General features: G+C 38.7%; 1 protein-coding gene, 1 long non-coding RNA gene and 1 pseudogene across 2 annotated transcripts; 1 reads left to right on the plus strand and 2 right to left on the minus strand.

The window, feature by feature from the left end:
- Positions 1-10,603: 10,603 nt before the first annotated feature.
- Positions 10,604-12,260, minus strand: LOC141645929 (uncharacterized). Its single transcript, XR_012545228.1, has 3 exons — positions 12,083-12,260; positions 11,140-11,240; positions 10,604-11,031 (listed from the first exon to the last, which is right to left on the minus strand). It is a non-coding gene; the product is annotated as an uncharacterized LOC141645929 (long non-coding RNA).
- Positions 12,261-13,765: 1,505 nt separating this feature from the next.
- On the minus strand, positions 13,766-14,665 carry LOC141645930 (germin-like protein). Its single transcript, XM_074454080.1, has 2 exons — positions 14,498-14,665; positions 13,766-14,339 (listed from the first exon to the last, which is right to left on the minus strand). Exons 1-2 carry the CDS (start codon positions 14,619-14,621, stop codon positions 13,786-13,788), a joined length of 678 nt encoding a protein of 225 aa, XP_074310181.1. The 5' UTR covers positions 14,622-14,665; the 3' UTR covers positions 13,766-13,785.
- Positions 14,666-15,379: 714 nt separating this feature from the next.
- LOC141648696 (putative germin-like protein 2-1) lies at positions 15,380-22,313 on the plus strand (annotated as a pseudogene).
- Positions 22,314-24,042: the final 1,729 nt, after the last annotated feature.

The raw sequence follows: 24,042 nt of genomic DNA on the forward strand, positions 1-24,042 counted from the left end.
TTTAGAGTGTAAATTTAATTTTTTGGTGACGGAAATTTTGAATTTATATAATTTTAACATTTTACAAGTGTAAATGTGATGTTTTACGAGTGTAAATGTAATGTTTTAAGAGTGTAAATATAGTGTTTTAAGAGTAAATTGGTACTTTGAGTGTAACTTTGGTCCTTTATAAGTGTCACTTTTGTCCTTTACGAGTAAAACTTTAGTCCGACTACCAAAACACACCACCACCGTCGTCCTCCACCACCAACTCATATCCACAAAAAATATGAGTGCAAATCTATATAATTTTAACGAGTGTAAATGTAAAGATATACGAGTGTAAATGTAAAAAATATGAGTGTAAATGTAAAGAAATACGAGTGTAAATGTAAAGAAATAAGGGTGTAAATCTGAAAAATGCGTGTAAATGTAAAGAAATATGTGTGTAAATCTGAAAAATGCGTGTAAATGTAAAGAAATATGAGTGTAAATGTAAAAATTATGAGTGTAAATGTAAAGAAATACGAGTGTAATTGTAAAGAAATATGAGTGTAAATCTAAAAAATGTGTGTAAATGTAAAGAAATATGAGTGTAAATGTACACAAATACGAGTGTAAATGTAAAAAAAAATGAGTATAATAAATATATTTATAGATCTAAGAATAAAAATTATGATATTAAAAAAAAAAAAAAAAAAAATTGAAACGAGATCTGGAAGAAAGGAGAAACAAAAAACAAAATGGACAACAAAGACAAATCATCAAAACAAAAAACAAAAAGACAAAAACTAAAAAAAAAAGAACAAAAAAGAGACGCATCAGAAATAAAGTGGCAGACAACTCATCCCACCCACTACCACCATAATAAATTAATAAAAGGACAAACTTTAAACAAAATTTGACGCAACAACATTTCAACAAACAGCAAACACTTAAACGTCACCCAACCACGGCCCTCATTATTTGTAGATCTGAAATAGAAAAAAATGGAAAATGAAGGCTGAGAGAACAGCCCGTGGTCGTGGGTGCGGGTGCGGCAAGGGTGCGGCCAGTGGTCGTTGGTTGCCGTCTCAGATCTCGTTTTTTTTTTGGTTTCTTTCCAGATCTCGTTTATTGGTATTTGTGGTGTTAGTGGTTGTTGTTGGTGGTGGTGCGTGAGGGTGGCGGTGGGAGAAAGGGTGGAAGGTGGTTGGGCTGGTGGAGGTGTGGGGCTCGGATCTGGCCAAAAAGGGAGAAAGGGAGGGAGATGGTCGGGCTAATGGTGGATATGAGGGTGTTGTTGGCGTGGGGTGGTGCGTGGTTTGGTGGAGCTTGCGTCGTGGTGGTGGGCCGCGTGGTGTTATTAGGCTGTGGTGGTAGATCTGACTTTTGGGGGTTTTTTTGTTTATGGTGGTAGGTGGTGGTGGCAGAGGTGGTGGATTTGTGGGTAGGCGGTGGTTGTGACTGGTGGAGCAGTGGCGGTCAAGAGGGTCGAGGCAGGGGAGGGAGCTCAAGGTGGGGGTAGAAGACGGCTCGTGGTGGTCGTGGGTTGTTGGGCGTGGGTGACGGTGGGTGGGGTGGTCGGTGGTAAGGCTGAGAGGAGGGAATTTATTTTTTGATTTTTTGAATTTTGGATTTTTTTGGTTTTCTGAAATTTTTGGTTTTTAGAGAGATGTGAATGATGATATTTGTGTGATAGGAGAGAGAAGTGGGTGGAAAAAGAATGGTTATATAGTAAAATTAAGGATTGATTAGTGAGGTAGTGAGAGAGAGTGACTTACATTAGCATTAATCCCTTCTTTTTGCACTAATCCCTTCCTTTTTTCCCTTCAATCTCAGCCCCTCATCCCATCTTTTCAATGGTCCTAAAGAGGACTTATGGACTCAATGGATTTTGGTGGACTCACTTGATCCTTACTCTCTCTCTATATATATATATATATATATATATATATATATATATACTAATATAACCCTTCATCTTGATTGGATAAAATTTCCATAAGTTTGGTGATAGTTCTAGGTAGTTAAAAAAGTAAAGTAAGGCAATTTACAACATGTAAACAATTGAAATAGAGTGAAATTAAGATAAGAAATATACCAACTTAAATAAAAGGAACAAAGAAATTTGAATAAACTAGTTTTAAACCCGTGCAAAATTACACGGGTATGTATTTGGGCCAGTATTAATGTTTTTGGATGTATATTTGTTTTTGCATTTCTATTGTACTTATCTAGTTGGTCTAAATGTACGATCTAAATAATTTATGTTTAAATTTGTTACAAATACGTGTTCACATACACTGGTTAAAAGGAAATAACGTAATCTACTCTTGTAAATAAAAATTGCATAGATAAAAAACTTTACATCCGGATAAAAGAAATATAATCTCATATAATCAACTTTAACATATGTATGTAATTCATTTGCGTTTTATGTTCCATCCCGTATATAAATGTTATTCCTTCTTGAAATTATGTAATTTTATTATTAATGTAATTTTGTTTTAAAAATTATGTAATTCAATTTCATTTACTCGCATTTGTAATTCATTCTGCGTATATGTTATTAATTTTATTTACACGGAATGTATAAAAGTATTTCATAATATTAATTCATAGAATTTTTTCATAATATTATTTCATAGAATTTGTTGTAAGACGGAATTTATTGCATGTTTGTAAAGACGGAAATCTGAAGAAATAAATACATTGCACACTCACGGATCCCACCATAACATGAATTTCTAAAAAAAAACTGCATTTATGACGTGGCGCGCTGAGGATTGAGTATTGTCTTTTGTATTAATATAGATAAGATTAGAGAAGAATTAAACTAAGAACAAAGAAAGATTACAAATTTAATTAATGAGAAATTGAGAGAAAAAATAAGACGGGTTTTCTATCCTCTAAACTATACTACTCTACTGTTTTCTATTTCTCAAATGAATAAAGCTGCGTCTAAAACTATTGTCTACCCTGTTGTATTGTTGTGTACACTGCCTTTTATATCCCCTCAATACAAAACAGCAAATTACAAAACTGCCCTCACTTAAACTCAATGAAAGAAATGAATTGCCAGGGGCTCAATAGTCTTTTCCATGACCCATGTTAACCTGGTGTCAGTCACAGGGAATTGAGTACCGGTTTCATATGTTATGTAAGCAGGTGGATGGTGTCGTAGTAACATATGTAACCACTTACGGAGGAAGCAGGCTACGCCAGTATATATCAAAAATAGAATGGAGAGCTGCAGCCACACATAACAAAAACCAGAAAACTAAATTGCTAGTAAGTGGTTCCAGGGGTGTTAAAAAAGATATCTATTCATAGACACTTAGACGTATATCTTGTCATGGATCATACTGCCAATCAACTGTTTTTCGGACCAATATGATCTTTTACTTCCATGAATATGGATCTACCTTTCTGAGCTTTTGCCTAATATGTACATCAGTACAGTACATGAAGTGCTGGTGCAATTATGAGGATGTCTCACATCTATTTTTGCTTTGTGAAGTTGTTTGTCTTTATGGGATCAATTCGTAAAGGTGAGACCACTTACAAACTTATTATGTTGGCTTGGTTGGAATAAGGAGAGGAAAATGACTTTCGGTGAGCTGCAGCCACAAATAACAAAAACCAGAAAACTTGTCATCACCAAATTACATTAATAATCATAATCAGTTGATGTTTAGAAAATCAAAGTTGAACTAACATCATAAAAATCCTATTTGTTCAGCAAATTACAAAAACCAGAAGATGAACATCGAATATTGCTCATTTTATTTGTTCATAATCAAGAATAAACATGTTATTTCATCCCTTAATTCAAAAATCCTACATCTGTCGAAGTGGTGGACTCGGGTTTTGCTGCCACTTCGGTTGAATTTGTCGACCTTGGTGGTCAGATTGGTTGCAGGTTACGGTTCAACTGCTCGGAATCGATGATGAATGATGGAGTGGTGGTGCTGGCGGTCGAATCGGCGGTTTGATGGAGATGAATCGAGACATGGTGGTTGTAGAACGGAGCACAGGAGAAATGGAGGTCAGGCGACAATGGTTCGAATTTATGGCGGTCGTACGGTGGCAGGCTGCTACTGATTGTTGTTGCGGGTGGAGAGGAGGGCGAATCGTGGAGAGCTGTGGTGGTTGTCGAATTGAACGGAGGTCTTCAATTGAAGGAGCAGCGGCGAATCGAGTTGATGTGGACCCGTTTTTATCGATGTTGGTGAAGTGAACCGGGTTTTAATTCCGAGTTCGGAATTGAAGATAGAGAATTGAATTGGGTGGTTGTTGTGGTCGGGTAGTGGTGTTGATCAAATTGATTTCCAAGCTCGATCATGTTAATCAACAGTCCTAATGAAAATCCCACCTAAAAAATCTTCGTCACCATCACAAAATTTAATTTCCTAGATCATTGATTTATGATTCATCAAGGGCTTTGCTTTGCTATTCCAATCGCGCTCAATGTCTTCCGCTACCTTCATAGCATCTACTGATACACCTAGCAGGCCTCGTTTAGTGAAGCCTACCGAATATAAGCCATTCTCGCCTTTCCAACCTTCCGGGAATGGTATATATATATATATGATTCTTTGGAGATTTAGCTTATATAGGATTCAAAAATAAAACTCAATCTTTTTTGTAATTTGTTCCGGGTGTAATTCCAGATCAAGTATAGTTACCACCCTTGGCTTGTTGAATGATGTCTTGAGTTGGATTCTCCTTTGGTCTCAATCGTTCCTCACGGCCTCTCCTGCAACAATGAACGAACTGAGGGCTTGGCTTTGTGCCAAGCGTACTCACTCCGACGCTCAAGTCAGTAAACTTAAGAGATAAGTTGTTACTTGGCTGAATGTGTATTGTAGAGAGATAAGGAAGATATTACCAGATGAATAGTGTACTTAGGTTTAGTTGTGTATTCGTTGGGATCCTCTCCTCAATGAAGGTTGAGGAGTATTTATAGACTTTCACCTTTTGTCACGTAGTGGCCAAGTGGCCAAGTGGCTAGCAGGTGGAAAGACTGATCTACCCCTCGGCCGAGGGGCCTATGGCTGGCCGGCGGGCCCTGTTGACTCACCGCCGAGGGGTCTTGGATATGAGTACGCGGATATGTGTCCCATTTTGGCAGGTTACCATGCCGAGACCAGTCGACGGGCCGATGGGCTGCATCGGCTAGATTGTCCAAGTCGTTGACTTGCTGTGGATATCTTTGACCTTGCTCAATCATGTTGACTTGGTCAGCGGTGCAGAATATGCCCCATCATAATTTATTATATCTCTTATTAAAAATAATTATCTTCAGCTGAGTTTATTATTAAAAATAAAAATCGTGTTTTAAAATAGTTGGAGTCTCTAGAATTGCCTGAAAAAAGCCTCTTTTATATATATACTAGATTTAAAGCTCTCTTAGTATCTTTAACTATATTAAAAACATTCGTACAAAAAAAACTATATTAAAAAAATTATAGAGTATTAATTTGTTCATCAACTCTGGGAATGACTTATTTAAAAAAATAACAAAAAAAGTATATGGAAATATTAAAGTTAGTGAAGATAATTGAAACGACTCTTCATAAGATAGTTTGGTATTATCCATGCATTTTATTTGGTTGGAGCTTTTGGAATGGATTGGAATGGATTCAATCCATTCTAGTGTTTGGTTGGAAACTTTTGGAATGGAGTTAGATACCCAATGGATTCTAACTCCATTCCAACCTCTTGGAATCTCATACCCATGTCTACACCTAAGTTTTCAACTCCATTCCATCCTATTACTTCTACTATATCCATTTCAGGGTCGAACCAAACACTTATGAGCAAGTATGGGGTTCTAACTCCATACTCTTATGGTCTACCAATCCATTCCAATCTATTCCAATACTTTGAACCAAACGACCCCTCAAATGATCTCGATCTTTAGCACAAAGAAAAAAAAAATATAAACCTAACCAAACGGGTGTTCTACTTTTTCGCAAGGATCTAACAATACAGTTTGACTTTGTTTGGCAAAACTTTTCAGGTAGTCTATTTAACCAAAATTTCAGTCAAAATAATATTGTGTTATTTGAACTTGCTTTAAGGCTGACAATGAATTATATCATGAAAAAAATAAAAAATGATTGTTTGTCGATTTTATAGAATCATGATGTAAGCTAAAAGAATTATTGGTTATGGTCGAAATGAAACCTATTTTTAGTTTATGATTTCATGATGATAGTTTTTCTGAATTGTGATCACCTCGCTTGTTCTCGAGTCTAGCTTTACCATTGACCGTAGTTATACTCGTGCATCCAATTTTAGAGAAACCATTCAAGCAATGTTAGAGTCTCCAAGTTTTACGGAATACTATAGTACAATTTTAAATAAATTTCAAATTAAAAGTTAAGAAGATAAAATACATGAATTAAATAAGGAATAAAACTATATCACCAGCTAATCCTATTTCAGTGAAATACTTTAGATCTATCAGAGTTTTATTTGCTCAAATATACAGTACTTTATACTTCTATCATTATCTTCTAACAAATACTTGGCATTAACTTTCATCTTTTTATCCAAGAGATTCCTTCAAAACTTCTTATTAAAACTTCATCAATATCGTCATTTGAGACTTCGCATTAAGTATTGATGATGTGAGTAAAAGCTCGTGAGGAAGAACAACAATAGAGTTGTAAATTGTACTATAATTTCTATAAATCTACAATACTACAACTGGCCAAAACTTACAATTCCTTGTGTCGAAATAGTCCTTATAATTTAGTTAGGTTATCCTATGCTTGCAAAAACTTCGCCCTATTAACTATCATTCATACTACTCCATGTTATTTTTGTCAGTTATAATTATCTTATGGTGATTCTGTGTTAGACCATTATTAATTCTATGTATATATTTATTACCCCCTCCATCCCGATTATTTGTTGTCTTATTTTATTTTTTGATGTCTCGGTCAATTTTGTCCTTTCTATTTTAGGATTACATTTGATGAACAATTTGGTCATTCACACCTAATTTGCTCCACGTGTTATTTAGTAATTGGTCATCTCCTCTTTCCTTGATCTTTGTGCCAAAACCAAAGAACAACAAATGACCAGGACGGAGGAAGTACTCTATAATACTCTATAGAATGTTGGACTCTCTATATGACTTGAAAATCTTCCGCAGAAATCGGACAAAAAAAATGCGATGTAATTAAGGGTTAGTATGTCGAATCTCATGTATAAGCATGCATATACGTACTCATGCAGGGATTAATGGAATATGCATGATAGACGATTTAAATACTCCCAAAAACAATTTTTTAAGAAATTCCGGTCGAAATCATACATAGTTAATAATATTGAGAAATTCCGATCAATATTAATTCGTTCCGACGAAATACTGGTCAAAATCATTATAAAAACGTCGTATCATTAGATGTAAATTAGTTTTGAAAAATTAAAATTTAGATGTAAATTAGTTTTGAAAAATTAAAATTTGTTTGTCCCGTAGCGATTTGGAATATTGATATGCACTCTTTCACTCTTTGTACTACGTACTATGAAAAAAGAATAATAGCTAGATAAAAACAATTTATTTAAACGTGAGAAAGTTAATGAAGGGAGAAGGATTAAGGAAGATATACCAGTTGAAAGTGCCCTTATATGCTTTCATTAAAAAAAAAAGAGTAGAGTATGAGTCAAAAGTTATTATATATGATTAACTAATGAAAATATATCACAAACAATTGTTTTTATTATTTAACGGATGCTTCATAGATAACTAGTTTTAGCCCCGTGCAATAATTGCACGGGTTACTTTTAAAATTACAATATTTTCAATATAGTATTGATTTAGTCATTTACAAAGTATGCAAGTAAAATTTCATACATGGAGTAATTTACTCTTTCCTTAATCTTTATGTAAATAGGAATATTTTGAAATTAAGTATAAAGGACTACCAATTTGTTTACACAAATCAATATTATTACTACTTGGTTGAAATGGTAACCAAATTCCAAATAACACCGAGTAAATCTAACCTATTTTCAAGTGACCCACCTAAAAAAATAATAGACAACCAACCAATGATATAAAGTACGTAAGCTCATACTAATTGACTAATAAACCCATTAACTCATTAAGTATTTGGAAGAGATTAAGAGAAGAGTGAAGATACATGTAGACCTGGCAAAAGCAACCCGACCCGATTGACCCGACCCGAAAAAGCTGACCCGAGACCCGAAGTGACCCGAACTACATCACCCGAATGTGACCCGAAAACCCGAATTGACCCGACCTGACCCGAACATGACCCGAGCTTTCTTGACCCGAACTGGCCTGACCCGAAAATGACCCGATCCGAAACCACCAAACCCGAAAATGACCCGACAAAATATAACTTTAATTAAACCGAAAAGACTTGAAATGACAATTTCTCTATTATTCACCGACCCGAAAATGACCCGACCCAAAACAACCCGACCCGCTTGACCCGGAACTGACCCGACAACAAACCCGAAACAGACCCGAAACCCGAAATGACCCGTCCCGACCCGAGTTAACCCGAAATCAATGAGAAACCCGAACTGATCCGACCCGAACTGACCCGACCCGAACCCGACCCGTTGACCCGTTTTGCCAGGTCTAGATACATGTGCAAAATATTAACCTAGCTAATTCACTTCTCAAACTTTCACGTCACTCTCATCCTCTCGCCCTTTTTCCCTTTTTTTTGAATTCTGCATTTATTCAAACTTACTTTTTTCTAATCACAAATTCTTTAATATTTCAATTAAATCTCGTCAATAGCCAAAATCCAAACCTTTTACACAAAAATATTTAATTGGATGATGTTAGAAATTTTTGTTGTGTATGATCAACTTGTAATTTAGCTAAGTAAGTGAATGTGATCAATGTGAATATATAAGATTTATTTGTTGTGTTTAATTGACAAATTTAATGAAATTTTGATTTTTTGAAAGTTTAATCCCTTGTCAATTTTCTTCTTGGATTCAAAAACATGCATTTTGATTTGTATGAAGGTTTATTTAATTGTAATTAATGGTTTTTTAGAGTAAAAAATAGTATATTACTTTTTTTGCAGGTTGATATTGATAATGATATTGTATGAGTCCTAAATTTCATTAGACGCAAATAGAATTGCATTTTTTTCTTAAGAGATCTATCTGAAGTATTATATTTATTTTTATTATAAATACTGAACTAATATTGTATAATATTTACATTCAAATAAATTGAAGTTAATTTTTTTTCTCACATTATTATGTCATTTAATATCATTATTATCTCAATTTCTCGCAATCTGTATGTAAATTAAGCTTTGTTATTAGTTACTCCACTTTTATTGTAATTGTAAATTTGTAATATATCCTATATATTCATTTGTAGAGTTGAGGAATTATGGCTGAAGATAGTGTAGTATAGAAATAATTGAGTTTGAGGAAAAGAAATAAAAGCTCCTATAAATAAGGGAACCACGTTGAGCAAAAAATAAAAGGTTTTTCATTCCCTAATTTTAAGGAGCCAATAGCAATCTCCTAAATGCTATAGCTTTTATAGATAGGAGATTTGTACATGCATGATACATACCATTATCAACATAAATTATACCTTTAAAAATAATTATTTGAAAATCTTTCTTCCATGAATTCAATTATGTATGGCAGAAGGTTAATGGATCTGATTTTCTCATCCTCCGCTCCAACAGCTGTATCTTATAGCCCGGGACTGCGGGTTGCCTTTTGAATTCAAGATCCTGAACCTTTAACAAAAATTATTAGTAAAAAAAGACGATAACCCTAGATTAAGAAACAACATATTGTGCAAAAAAAACAGGTACAATATTAATATATCCATCAACGTAAGATGTTGCATGTTTCCATACAAAATTTAATAGTCCGTAATTCCGTATACACAATCTGTATCTATACAAAATATAAAAAGAAAAATAAGGGGGTTGTCAAAGCTTGCATCAATCAAAAAATCAGAAACGAAAAACTATAATAATTTAGATAAAGGGAGGAATTTGAATCTACGTGCAATGCATATATATAGGCTTTTCTGTATTCCGCGGTGGAGTTGTTCGATATTTAGTAGACTTCTATGTTTTTTTAATTTTAATTTTATTAATATTAAATTATTAAGTTTTAGTGGTTTACATGAGATGTTATTCTCTTTCCTATTCCAAAAATTTCCTTTATTAATATAGATAGATAGATATTGATTGATTACTCACTTTTAAATCCCTTTAATTTTCTGTATCGAGATAAATGATATACATGTCATATTGAAAAGGGTAGCAGACAGGACACGGGTATGACTCTTGAAGTTTTAACAATCAAAGTGACAATAATCAACGTGTCATAGGTAAGCTTGAATGGAGAGCTATAATTAACTCTTGCTGCACATGAGCAAGTAGCCGTTTGTGGCAAGTATACTCGGGCCAACTTATGTGTGAGTGACTAAACGTGACCAATTTTTTTTTGCTTACACTTCTCGCTTACCAGATTGATTAGATTAAAGATTCGAGAAGGTTGGAGAGTTGTTAATGAATTTGTTTAGCCTTGTAAGCATATGGGTATTGCTTTTCGAGTATTATGAAACAGAATTTGTAGCGGTGGACGGCAGTACAAACGATTTTGCATTTGTAATTTATTTACTTTTTGATAATGTGACTCTACAGTTGATTTCAGCCGAAAGTTTTACGGCAACAGCTAGAGAAAGAGAATCATGTCTCATACTCTCTACTTGTATAATAGGTAGCCAAGTAAAGAGGTCATACAAAAATATAACACAATATGAATAGGTCCGCGAATTTCGCGGGCAACAAAACTAATTGATAAATGAAATACTACTTTCTGAAAGTATGAATCTAAGGAAACAGGTTTGGAAAATTCCGGGATTAAGAGGAATACAAGCCCTATAATTAAGACAGTGGATGACGAACATAGCATCGCCTAACCATAGAATTCTGGAAGCTTCATTAGTTGGATGGGTGGGAGGCTTCCTCATGTTTAGCCGAATTCCTCTCACGAAAGCGGGAGACGTGCGGATGAATGTAACTCCTGCAAATAAATAAAGCTAGTGAAATGTAAAGCTAAGCTACGAGGCTGAACTATTATGAGAAGTGTAAAATAAAACACAAAGAGGGGGAGAAATAGTATTATACTGACAAATAGGTTTCACCCAAAATTATTCCACCTAAACCAGTCAAAAATAACTCCCGCACAGTCATGTCACCTAAGCGCATAGCAGGCTTCATTGCAGTTTGATCCTGCACAAATTTATACATAGAAATATTCAATGATAAAAATATTAAAATACTAATACATCAAATAATCACGTAATAAACTTGAACTAAACCAATAAGAAAGCTAAAATTAATCAATTACTACACAAAATAAAGGGTGTGTTGATTTTCGTAGTACGGTATTTTTACTCAATACAATACACTGCCGGAAAACGACGACCGTCGCCGTCCCATGACTCACGAAGCATCACCACCCATCCTTTTCCTCTAACTCCCTCATCCCCAACGGCAATAAGCACCCTCAAACTCCCCCTCCCTCGACGCCGCCACACCCTCCCCTCCCTTCACTGGCGACACCACAATAACCTCCCTCTTCCTGTCACCGGCGGCATCATAATAATCTCCCTATAACACTGTTCAACAAAACCTAACCCAAATTCAACTATTTTGTTTTAAAAGAAAATAAATACGTCAATTTGATTCTTAACCATGCTATTAACAAATTAATTCTGTTTTACATGAAAATTATTGATTTAAATTGATGAAATTTAATTAATTTGAGAGGTTGTGCTGTGAATAGTTGAGAGAATTAGGTTTACTCATAATTTTAGCCGAGGGCATGTAAAAGGAGAGTATCCCGAGTAAAAAACGTACTGCGAAAATAAATTACGAAAATAAATTAAGGCTCAATATCATCAATCAAAGTCCCAAAAAATTCCAGATTTGGGGCGGATAAAATTAAAAGAAAACAAAAATAAAGGATAAACAAAACCCAAATAATAATAATCATAATAATAATAATAATAATGATCAGAAATTAAGAAGCGGAAATAAGAGGGATGAGGAGAGGGAGAGTGGGTTTTTACCTGATATTTCACAGAAAATTGTTAGCGATTGTTTTCTCTTTGTTAAAGCGATATGAGGGGAAGGTTGATTTCATTAATTGGCAATACTCGGTTTATATAGTAACCGAGGGCAATGTTTCTACAGTTTATAAACGCTAATCTTTCTACAGACTTCCCAGCTATTGTTTTCTTTTTCTATAAGAAATTGTTTTCTCTTTCTACCAGAATTGTAGTTTTATTTTTGTAGGGCTTTGCTTGAACTGACAATTTTACCCCCAGGTATTGCTCAAATCGAATAATACAGGGTATCTAAAGGAGTAATAGGTAAGACAATGACCTATATTTTGAATAATTTTTCAGTTAAGGACCCGAACATTCACATTGTCCAGTTAAGGATTTGAAAGCATTTGCCGTTAAACTTCCGTTAATATGCATGTTTGAATTTATTTCTTGACTCATTTTGTTTGCTAATCGAAGCAGTTTCCTTGTTTTGCAGTCAATTCGACTTCAACACCTACGTTGTCAGTTGTCACCATCTTTAATCATAAATATTTAGAGCCTTTACACAATTTTTGTTATTAAGGATTTTTCTTATTATCCCCTAGGGCTGTAGACGATCCGATTTTAGCTCTATTATCAACTCTTCATTAATTGTGTCAAAAAAAACAAAACTTTAACTCTCCAAAATACACGATAAGAAGTTCCGAATGCGGTGATTTTTCAAAAAAAATACCCTTGTTGGAGAATTTTAATTGACGATAATTCTCAACTAATATTCCAAGAAACAATGATCCTATATTTTCGAATTCATCATGTATACGTGATCTTTGATTCGGAAAATATATCGTTTTGTGAACTCAAAACTGAAAGCTATGAATATTATCATTTTTTGACTGTAAATAACTCTTGACTATTCCGTATCTATCATTTCTACTTTTTTTTTAAAAACCTACAAAATTTGCACTTCCGACGATAAAAGTCATCTATCGAGCGATATCCTATGGTTACACGAGTGTCTGAACAGTGAACACCCTATTTTTTTTCAAATTAACCGTGCTTATGAGATTGAAAAAAAAAAAACAACCTAGTAAATTTTGTGCAAAGGGGAGTAAAACTTAGAAACTTCATAGTGATACAAGGGATAAAACATTTAAACAAAACCAAAAAAGCGGAAAATATTTCCTTCATTCTCACTTCCTCCGTAGCATAAATACAATATCATTCGTTCGATGGCGATAAGATTGTTATTAGTGATGGTTGACAATGATAGTGCTGTAGTCGAATGGACCCAAAACAAGGAGGAAAGTAATTTTGATTTTTTGAATGCAAATAAGGTGATTAACGTAAATTCTATAAAGCATTTCCTACTGTTATTCAATCAAGCACAAATGAATGCTAACGGAAGTTTAACGGCAAACGATGTCAGGTCCTTATCTGGATAATTGAAAGTTTGGGTCCTTAACTGTAAAATTATCCAAAGTATAAGTCCTTGTCTTACCTATTACTCGTATCTTAAGTAATTTTTTACCGTAGTTTTATTAATAATACCAATAATAGGTAAAAATTAAATAACAATAATTATCTCAATGATAAATACATTTTCAACGACTAGATTAATACTACAAGATTATTACGAACAGGTATGAGATTAGCTAAACATATAGTTTTATGCTTACGCACGCATGCGTATCGACCAGTTTATATAAGCGAGTCAACACGTTAGTTTAATTTCCGGTGGAGAACTTGGATTGCAACATCTTGATGACATTAGCATCAAGCTGAAAAGCCTTGGATAAAACATCAACGTTGATCGGAGGCTCAGCACCAAAAACCGCGTTGGAAATAGTAACAACACCGGGATTCTGGCTACTCAAACCCGAAAATGCAACAGCTGGTGTCTTGCCGATGTTGAGTTGAAAGTGAATTAAACCTTGTGGGAACACAAACACGTCACCCTTGTTAAGCACCTTAGTGAACAACTTGTTACCGCCATTGGCCTGGTTTGATGTGACGAAACCAACATATATGGTTCCATCCAACACAGTGAACACCTCAGTGGCGCGAGGGTGGGTGTGGGGTGAGATTAGCCCATATGGCGCGAAGTCTAGTCTAGCAACTGAAATGCCGAGGGTGTTGAGTCCGGGTAAGTTCATTGGACTCACTAGTTTCACACCCGATCCAAGACTGCTTAATGGGGCTGGAACGTCTAGCCCTTTGAAGAGAAAATCTTCGGGTGTCGCGTCCATTGGGTTCTTGCAAAAGAGTCCATTCACAAATACTGCAATAATAATACAGAGTACATACGTTAGTAATTATTACATCTCAACCAAAAGCTTAACCTGATGGTTGAAGTCTAATTATCAGTTTAATATTCTAACATTATGGACTTATTGATAAACATGGACCTATATATATAACTCGAAATTAAGTACTTACTTCCGTTATTGGTATCGTTTGTGGCGACGCAAAAATCTTGAAGCTGGGTCGGATCAGTGGCATAAACCAAGGATAAGCTTATGAGCAAAAGGGTTAAGTGTGCAAAGATCTTGGAAAATGCCATGGTAATATCTTTGATTAGTGAGATGATTATGGGTTTAATTGTGGTTTTTGACGATTGTTTAACACAACAAAATGGGGCTTTTATAGGCTAAGGATATGATAAAGTTAACGTGTTAATTAAGGGTTGAATTGGTCGTAGAATTAGTCCTTAATTGTGATGGTTGTATGACCAAATACATCTTTAAGCAGGTAATGACTTAGGACTGATAATATATACTAGTTTTTTCATATTGGTGGGGAGTGTATTTGAAATCATAAAATATCCTGAACGACTTGGGTCATGTTCTTTTGGACTTAATTTCAGCTCATTTTAATTTAGTTCAGCTCTATTTAGTTCAATTTAGTTTCATTCAGTTCAGTTCAGTTCAGCTCTTCTCTTCTCTTCACAAATTAACTCTTCCACCTTCAGTTCAGTTCAGCTCAGCTCCATTAAGTTCAGTTTAGTTTAGTTAGACTCCACTAATAAGTTCAGTTCAATTCAGTTTAGACTCCACTAATAAGTTCAGTTCAATTCAGTTTATACAGTTTCGTTCCAAAAGAACAGAGTCTTACTAACTATAGCAAACAATTGATGAATAATAACAAAATTGAAAAAGCAACTCAAAAATCTATTTTACAAACTTTTTTGTAACACGGTCTTATCTAAGTGTTATCGATGAATAGAAAATGTTAGACTTCCAATACTTTAGTTTAATACCATTTTATAAGGAACTTAAATTAAAAATATGTAATCAATGAATATGTTTGAGAGACTCTGAAATGGAGAGGATTCTCATTGGCTTAGGTTACGATAAACAGTTGACATTAAGAAGGGGTAAAGAAATATTCGGAGAATGCATGGGATTGAGAGACTCTGAAATGGAGAGGATCCTCATTGACTTAGGTTACGATAAACGGTTGACATTAAGAAGGGTAGGTTACGATAAACAGTTGACATTAAGAAGGGGTAAAGAAATATTTGGAGAATGGGATTGAGAGATTCTGAAATGGAGAGGATCCTCATTGACTTAGGTTACGATAAACAGTTGACATTAAGAAGGGGTAAAGAAATATTCGGAGAATGGGATGATATGCTTAAGCTGATGATTCCTTTCTAAGATATTACCTAGTCATAATATGACACCGTCGGCGACATTATTAAGGATTATTCCGGAGTTGGTAATTTTACTAGCTCGGTATTCTAGAAATTTAGGATTCTCTTTGTTGTAGAACAAGTCCTCAAATCCGTGAGAGAGGCTCATACCATAATAACAATGTCTAAAATAAAATAATGTTGATGAATTAGTCTAGTCATCTGTTTGGAGACTTTGGACGTAATTAACTACGTCACAATTTCTTTATCCAATATATATAGATAGACATATAGTCATTACCTACTATAAGTAAATCAATTGAATTCATCGTCAAAGACAAAAAATTAATTAGTAAAAATTATAAGTTTTCTAACACGGAAATTCGACTTTGATCACTTTGCGACCAGTTCAATTTCGCAATAGTTAACATCTAAAACTATAAATACAGATCATGCAGTGTCAAACCCTAGGGCTGACATAAAGACTCAAACTTTAGTTGGATTGATCGACTTTTTGAAGTTTCTCAGTGATGGGGCATATTCTGCACCCGCTGACCAAGTCAACATATTGAGCGAGGTCAAAGATATCCACAGCCAGTCAACGACTTCAAACAGCATATCCGGTACGGCCTATCGGCCAGTCACCCGTCTCTCGGTAACGGTAACTAGCCGGTAGGAGACACATCCGCGTACTCATATCCAAGACCCCTCGGCATGAAGTCAACAAGGCCCTTCGGTCTGCTAGGGGTCCCTCGGCCGAGGGCTGATCAGTCTTTCCACCTGCTAGGCCACTTGGCCACTACGTGACAAAAGGTGAAAGTCTATAAATACTCCACCTCTCTCATTGAGAAGGGGATCCAGAATCTAACCTAAGAACCACTTAAATTGGTATTATCTCTCTCATCTCTCTACAATTCACATCGTCAAGCAACATACTACTTAATCACAATAAGTTCACTGACTTGAGCGTCGGAGTGAGTACGCTTGGCACAAAGCCAAGCCCTCAGTTTGCTCGTTGTTGCAGGAGAAAGCCGAGGAGAGCAATCAAAGCTAGAAGGGGCATTATTCGACAAAGCTAGCGTGGTAAACAAACCTACTTCGGAATTCATACCCGGAACAATTGGCGCCGTCTGTGGGGAGAAGACACTAGAAGCTAGTCATTCCCAAACCAAAAAAAAAACCCACCCAAAAAGCTAAGAAGATGTCAAAAGAACAAGAGGTGTTCGTAACCGAAGAGCCCCTCCACCCGGATGATACCGTCCACAGTGCGGAGGTTGTGCGGCCCTCCACCGGCCGGATAATTCAACCGGAGTTCGGGATGCCAATAATGCCGATACGCCGCCGCCCGCCGACCAGTCACCGTCATGGGGCGTGTGGTTGATGCAAAGAAAGCCGGCAGCGCGGCTCCTGGACACGATTGTCGGTGCGCCGGCTCACATGTCACACCGACAAGAGCGGCGGGACCCGTCCGGGAAGCTAGGGCCCAAAAGGTGACTCGAGAAACCCGAACGAAGCACTAAGAGAGGCCGAGCCTACCAAGACGCGGGGAGCCCAGAGTGTCGGTGGTAGAACTAAGCCCTTCCCGCACTCGCGGAAGGACGATGTCGCCGCGACGCCCACGAGGCATGCCCAGACGAGCGAAGGAGTCCGACTCACCGAGTCGGGAAGAAGTCCGACTCACCGAGTCGGGGAAGAAGTCCGACTCACCGAGTCGAAGAAGGAGTCCGACTCACCGAGTCGGAGAAGAAGCCCTTCCCGCCACGGGGAGAGGGGCCGGACTAAGGATGCGAGGAGCCGATCGCCGCGTGTCATTAGACACGTGGTCGACGACCCCTCGGTGCCTACGTCCTAGAGACCAGTGCCGCCAAAGCTAAAGCTACCATCTATATCATACAAAGGAGAGGGCGACCCAACCGATCATGCCGAGGCTTTCGAGTCTCACATGTCGGTGTGGGAGCAACCCGACGAGGTGCAGTGCCGAATTTTCCCAACGACCTTGGTTGGAATGGCGCAAAGTGGTACAAAGGGCTACCCGATGGGTCGGTATACTCCTATTCCGACCTAAGAGACGCGTTTTTGGCCCGATACTCTACCAATAAAAGGAGAGCCGTCGAGACATCGGATCTCCCGACCATCAGCGAGGAGGGAGGCGAGTCACTCCGAAGCTATGTGAAGAGGTTCGATGCCGGGGTTCAGCAGATTAGGGAGCCGAACGGCGAACTAGCGGCCTTCGCAGCGATGAAAGGCCTCCCCGGAGGGGACTTGAAAACGAGCTCATCAAGTGCGGTGGCACGAGCCTTGAGTCCGCCAGAAATTGGCCGACCAGGTCATTAAGGTCGAAGACTATCACAAAATATGGATAGGCCACGGCGAGGCCGGCACTCGAAAGAAAGAGCCACCGGGAGGACAAGCCGGATGAAGGGCGCCGTGACAATAATAGGTCGCGGACCGACGGGCCCGCCCGGGAAGCGAGAACCCAGCGGACGGGGAGTTCAGTCCGTACTACCATAAGAAGTACAAAGATCACACCCCCCGGGTCGTATCGGCCGCCGAGGTCTTCTCCCGAGCGTAAACGAGGGGCGAAGTGGGAAAGGCCCCCAAACCTAGGGGGACGGTGACACGAGCCTGCATCTTTGTGAGTACCACGGCCACACCGGTCACTTAACCAACGGCAGGCATTTGAAGAATGCCATTGAAAGAGCCGATCCGAAAAGGGAGCCTCGGCAAGTATGTTCCGGAGGCCAAAAGACTAACACCGGTGGCTCGGATAAAAAATCCGTCTTTCAACGAATAGGAACAATTCATGTTGTCATCGGGGGAAACGAGAACGGCGGATCCGCTCGCGGACACAAACGGCGCACTGAACGGATCAGATCGGGCCGTCAACTTCGTGCCCACTACAGCGGCCCGCGCTTCCAACATCCCGAACATAACTATTGGGAAGGAGGACTACGAAGGAATCATCGCCCCGTATAGCGACCCACTCGTAGTCCACTTAGACATAGCCAACCACCTGGTCATGAGATGCCTGATTGACACGGGTGCTTACACGAACATCATGTTCAGGGAGTGCTTTCTAGGGCTCGGCACGAAAATTGCGGACCTTAGCCCGTGCACCAACCCATTGTACGGCTTCTCCGGGCGGGCTTGGTCCCCCAGGGTCTATCAAGTTACCAGTGATGTTCGGCGGTCCGACGCGGCCAAGAATGTGATGTCCGAGTTCGTGGTCATCGACGGCTCATCCGCATACAACGTTCTCATCGGTCGTGTCACCCTGAGTGAGGTCGATCTTTGTAATGTCCATCGGGCCCCGACAACGATGTATGTCTCGGACGCGGAGAGGTTCATAAACTCGTCTCAAAGAACGAAAAAGACGAGGTGGTCAACGTCCAAATATCGGCGGAGGATGCAACATGCAATCCTTCAAGGTAGCAAAGAAAGAGGAAAAAGGGAAGAACCCATCCTTACGACAGGAGGACGAACCGATGAGCACCAACCACGTCGGCATGGTCGAAGGGCGAGACCGAGCGAGATAGAGATTGATCCGGGACGCACCTTCAGAATCGCTGTCGGTGTCGGCCTGGAACCAAAATTCGGGGCCGATCTCCTAGATCTGCGAGGAGGAACAAAGATGTCTTTGCGTACTCGGCCGCCGAGATGCCAGGAGTGAGCCGAGAGGTGATCGTTCACAAGCTGAACGTGCTCTCCAACGCTCGCCCTGTCAAGCAGAAGATGAGAAACTCCTCGGCCGAGAAAGATGAGGCCATCAAGGCCGAGGTAGACAAACTATTAGAGGCAGGTTTTATCATGCCTTGTACTTACCCCGAGTGGCTAGCTAATGTTGTAATGGTGAGGAAGTCATCGGGGGGGTGGAGGATGTGTGTGGATTTTACAAATCTTAATAAAGCATGTCCTAAAGATTGTTATCCCTTGCCTCGAATAGATAGCTTAATAGACGCAACGGCAGGCTACACAATCCGAGCACGCTCGACGCCTTTTCAGGATACCATCGGTATTCATGGCGGAGGAAGACATGCCTAAATGCGCATTCATCACCATACACGGCACCTACATGTACAAGATGATGCCGTTTGGTTTGAAAAACGCCGGCGCGACTTACACAAGACTGGTGGACAAAGTATTCCAAAATCAAAAAGGGCGAAACATTGAGGCTTACGTCGACGATGCTATTGTCAAGAGCAAGTCTGACGGCGAGCACTTAGCCGATTTACACGAGACATTTTGTTCACTAAGAAAATACAAGATGAAGCTTAACCCTACAAAATGCAACTTCGGTGTCGGGCGGCAAATTCCTCGGCGTACTTGTTAGCGCCGGGGAATTGATGCCAATCCGAGAGAAAGTCCAAGCAATTCTAGACTGCGGAGCCGAGGAATCGCAAGGAGGTTATGAATCGACCGGGAGGATGGCGGCCCTTGCCCGCTTTATCTCTCGATCGGCCGACAAGAGCACCCCATTCTTCAAAGTGCTAAAGGGGAATAAAGACTTCCTGGGGGGGAGGAGCAGAGCACGGCTTTCAAACAACCGAAAGCCCATCTGCAAACTCTCCGACCGTCCGCACCGACGCTGGGGGAAACGCTATATCTATATCTAAAATAACCTCGGCCACGGTCGTGCCGTAATCGTCGAGAGAAGAAAACAAACGAAAGACACCCAATATACTTTATCAGCCATACACTGTTGCCCGCCGAGAGAAACTACCCGCTGATTGAAAAAGCAGCCTTTGCCGTGGTTGTTGCCGCAAGGAAGTTGAAACCCTACTTCGACGCACATCCCATGACGGTCTTAACCGACCAGCCGTTGGAGAAAGCACTGGAAAAATTCGAACAATCAGGCAGACTTATCAAATGGGCAGTGGAGCTATCTGGCTTCGGCATTCAATACAAACCAAGGCCTTCGATAAAAGGGCAGGCGCTGGCAGACTTCTTGGCCGAGTGCACGTATCAGGAAGAGTCATGTCCCGGCATGTGGGAGGTATATACCGACGGATCCTCCACAACGAACGGCTCAGGAGCCGGCATCCTTATCATCAGCCCAAACGGGGACGAGTTCGAGTACGCTTTGAAGTTTGCCTTCTCAACCTCAAATAACGAATCCGAATATGAGGCAGTGATAACCGGAGTTGAGTTAGCCAGAGCCGCCGGAGCAGAACACATCACTTTGAAAACAGACTCTCTCTTGGTGACTAACCAATACGAAGGAGAGTACGAAGCTCGGGACGATGGGATGGTAAGATACCTGGAAAAGGTAAAAGCCAAGCCCTCAGTTTGCTCGTTGTTGCAGGAGAAAGCCGAGGAGAGCAATCAAAGCTAGAAGGGGCATTATTCGACAAAGCTAGCGTGGTAAACAAACCTACTTCGGAATTCATACCCGGAACACTCAGAAATGCAATGAGCTTTCAGAAAAGAACTAAAAATACTAAATGAGCTGCTAAATTCATGAAACTTGGTGACAAATCATTTAACGGAGTAAACTACCTCTGAGTGAATTTTCAAGATTTTAGACACTCTAAGTCTTTTAAATGGATTTAAAATATTTATATCGGTTCAATTTGTGTTAACTGATTCCAAATAATCTTATTTCAAAATATTTACATCAGTTGATATGTTTACTGAAACTTTTAACATAATAGTATTAAAAAAAATTTCAAAAATTAATATGATTAAAATTGTTTACCTTTTATAGTGATTGTAAATGGGCTCTTATGTAAGAACCCAAACGAGGCGACATCCAGTAGGTGGATTATACATCCGATGTACTACCACCAATTGTATAGTTTTTGAGCATTGTAATAATGTTTTTGAGTTTTGTTTTAAAAATTATGAGTTTTACTATAAAGTTTTTGAGTTCATTCACTTAAACATTAAGCTCAAAAAATTACAATAAAACTCAAAAAAAATTACATATCCTTAGTTAAATTTAAGTTTTGACGGAAAAAAAATTAAAATTTAACTTATTAATTTTAATAAGCTCAGAAAAAATACACGTATACTCAAATACAGATAAAGTTTGAGGTAATAAGCTCAAAAAAAAAATACACACATGCTCAAAAACAAATAAAATCTCAGGTAATACATCTGATGTATGTTCCTTTTTCTCGGCGACATCTGATGACTTTTTGTTCAAAGGGCTAGACGTTACGGCCTAGTTAAACATGCTTGGATCGGGGGTGACACTAGTAAGCCCAATGAACCTAGCCGGACTCAATACTCTCGGCATATCTATTGCTAGGCTCGACTTTGCACCATACGGGCTCATTTCACCCCACACTCACCCTCGTGCTACAAAGGTTTTCACGGTCATGGAAGGTACTATCTACCTGGGTTTCGTCACCTCAAACCAGGCCAACGGCCAGTGGCGGCAACAAGTTGTTCACAAAGGTGCTTAACAAAGGTGACGTGTTTGTTTTCCTACAAGGCCTTGTTCACTTCCAACTCAACATGGGCAGCACCCCTACAGTTGCCTTCTCAAGTTTGAGTAGCCAAAACCCGGGTGTAGTCACTATTCCTAACGCGGTGTTTGGTTCCGACCCACTAATTTCCATTGATGTTCTTTCCAAGGCGTTCCTGCTTGATGCTGGCCTTGTTAAGTACCTACAGTGAGTCCAAGTTCTCCAGCAGATCCTAATTTCGATCCGACCACTGATGATGATTACTATATTTTTGTTCATGCTATTATAATTCTTTTATATTGTAATGTCATTGATTGTATTGTTTCATTAAATTAAAGTTTCCGTCAACATTGATAAAAGTAATTAGGAATTCATTATTTCAATATCCAACAAATTGATTAATTGCTGAATGATCATCATACAATTCAGGAATTTATCATACAATTCAGGAATTTTTGTCTTCTATAACTGAACAATACAAAATCTTGATCAACATCAATACGACACGATTTAAGAAATACGAATTTTATTTCAATGAATAGCAATAACAATAATCACAATTAACAAGTTATTACAAAAACAAAATTAGGGCATATTAAACCCAGTTAATTAATCAATCAATCAATTAGGGCGTTGACAAATTAGGTCACAAACCCATACAATCAGCGTCATTCAGCAATTTACATAAATGTATAATAATAAGTAATAACCAAGAAATTAAACCCTAACAAGAACACCATCAACAAGTTTACAGAGGACATAGACAGTTGGTTTCTCAAACATAGGAGAAGAATCATCAGAAGAAGACCCTGATTGCAGTCAGAATCAGAACATTGATTGCAGTCAGAAACAGAATAATTGGAAGACCAACTTGCTGTAGGATGATTTGAACCTACTGATGAACAGCAACTAGGACTGGAACCCGTACTGTAATACTCAGAGTCAGAATCAAAAGATTGATTGCAGTTGTCTTGGTCGGAGACCGAAAGCGAAACAGAATAATAAGTGGAACACCATGTTGGTGTTGGTTTCTTCTTAAGACTCAGTTTTCTCGGGGGTGAAGATTTCCTTGCAAAAACTCGACGGCCTCGGAGTGGGACCACCATCTTGGAGGAGTAAACAGAGCGGTGAGCACTGAGCAGCCTTTCCTAGAGGCGCCCCAGGGAAGTAAACAATGTACCCGGCTTTCGACTTGGCGGCTGCTTTCGTCATTGTGGGAATAATAGGTCGTAGGATTGTGAATTGTGATTGATTGAAGTATTGAAATCTGTTGTAATGAAGTTGGGATAATTAGGGTTACTTAGTGATCAAAGTATAAACAACAAATTAAAGTGGGAGATTTATAGGGATTTATTTAAGAACTCCGTTGACCGACTTTGTTGACCAAACAGACCTTAGGGATGAATGGTTGAGGGATCAGGCTTGTAACATGAGCTTTATAGGATTGTTTACTCGACCTAGTTGAGGCTACTCGGCCGAGTATTACCTATACTCGACCGAGTAGAGCCAACTCGGCCGAGTACTCCCGTACTCGACCGAGTATGGCTGCTGTCGACACGTTAATACAAAATACAAGTTCACGAGATTCTTTCCCATTTCCTCGACAGTTTCTCTTTCTCTAACCCTAGCCTATCTCCCTCTCCTATCACCCCATCTCTTCACACTCTAATGTATATAGCTTAAACCCCCACCATGGGAAGGACGACATTCGTTAGCGAAGGATGACGTGTGTGGTGGCCGTCTATGTCACCACCGATGAGTATTGTTAGGTAAGTCTCTGCCTTGTGTTCTTTTGGGTGATTCTTTGAGTATAGTTGTGTAATAGGAGGTGGTTATCATTGTTAGGATGCGTATTGGAGTCGTGCGTGGCTGTGTATGGATGTCTTACATGCTTTGCGACGAGGTAGGGTTTCCTACTCAGTTTTACTGTTAATTGTTAT

The sequence above is a fragment of the Silene latifolia genome, chromosome 3, assembly GCF_048544455.1.
Source record: "Silene latifolia isolate original U9 population chromosome 3, ASM4854445v1, whole genome shotgun sequence".
NCBI lineage: Eukaryota > Viridiplantae > Streptophyta > Magnoliopsida > Caryophyllales > Caryophyllaceae > Silene > Silene latifolia.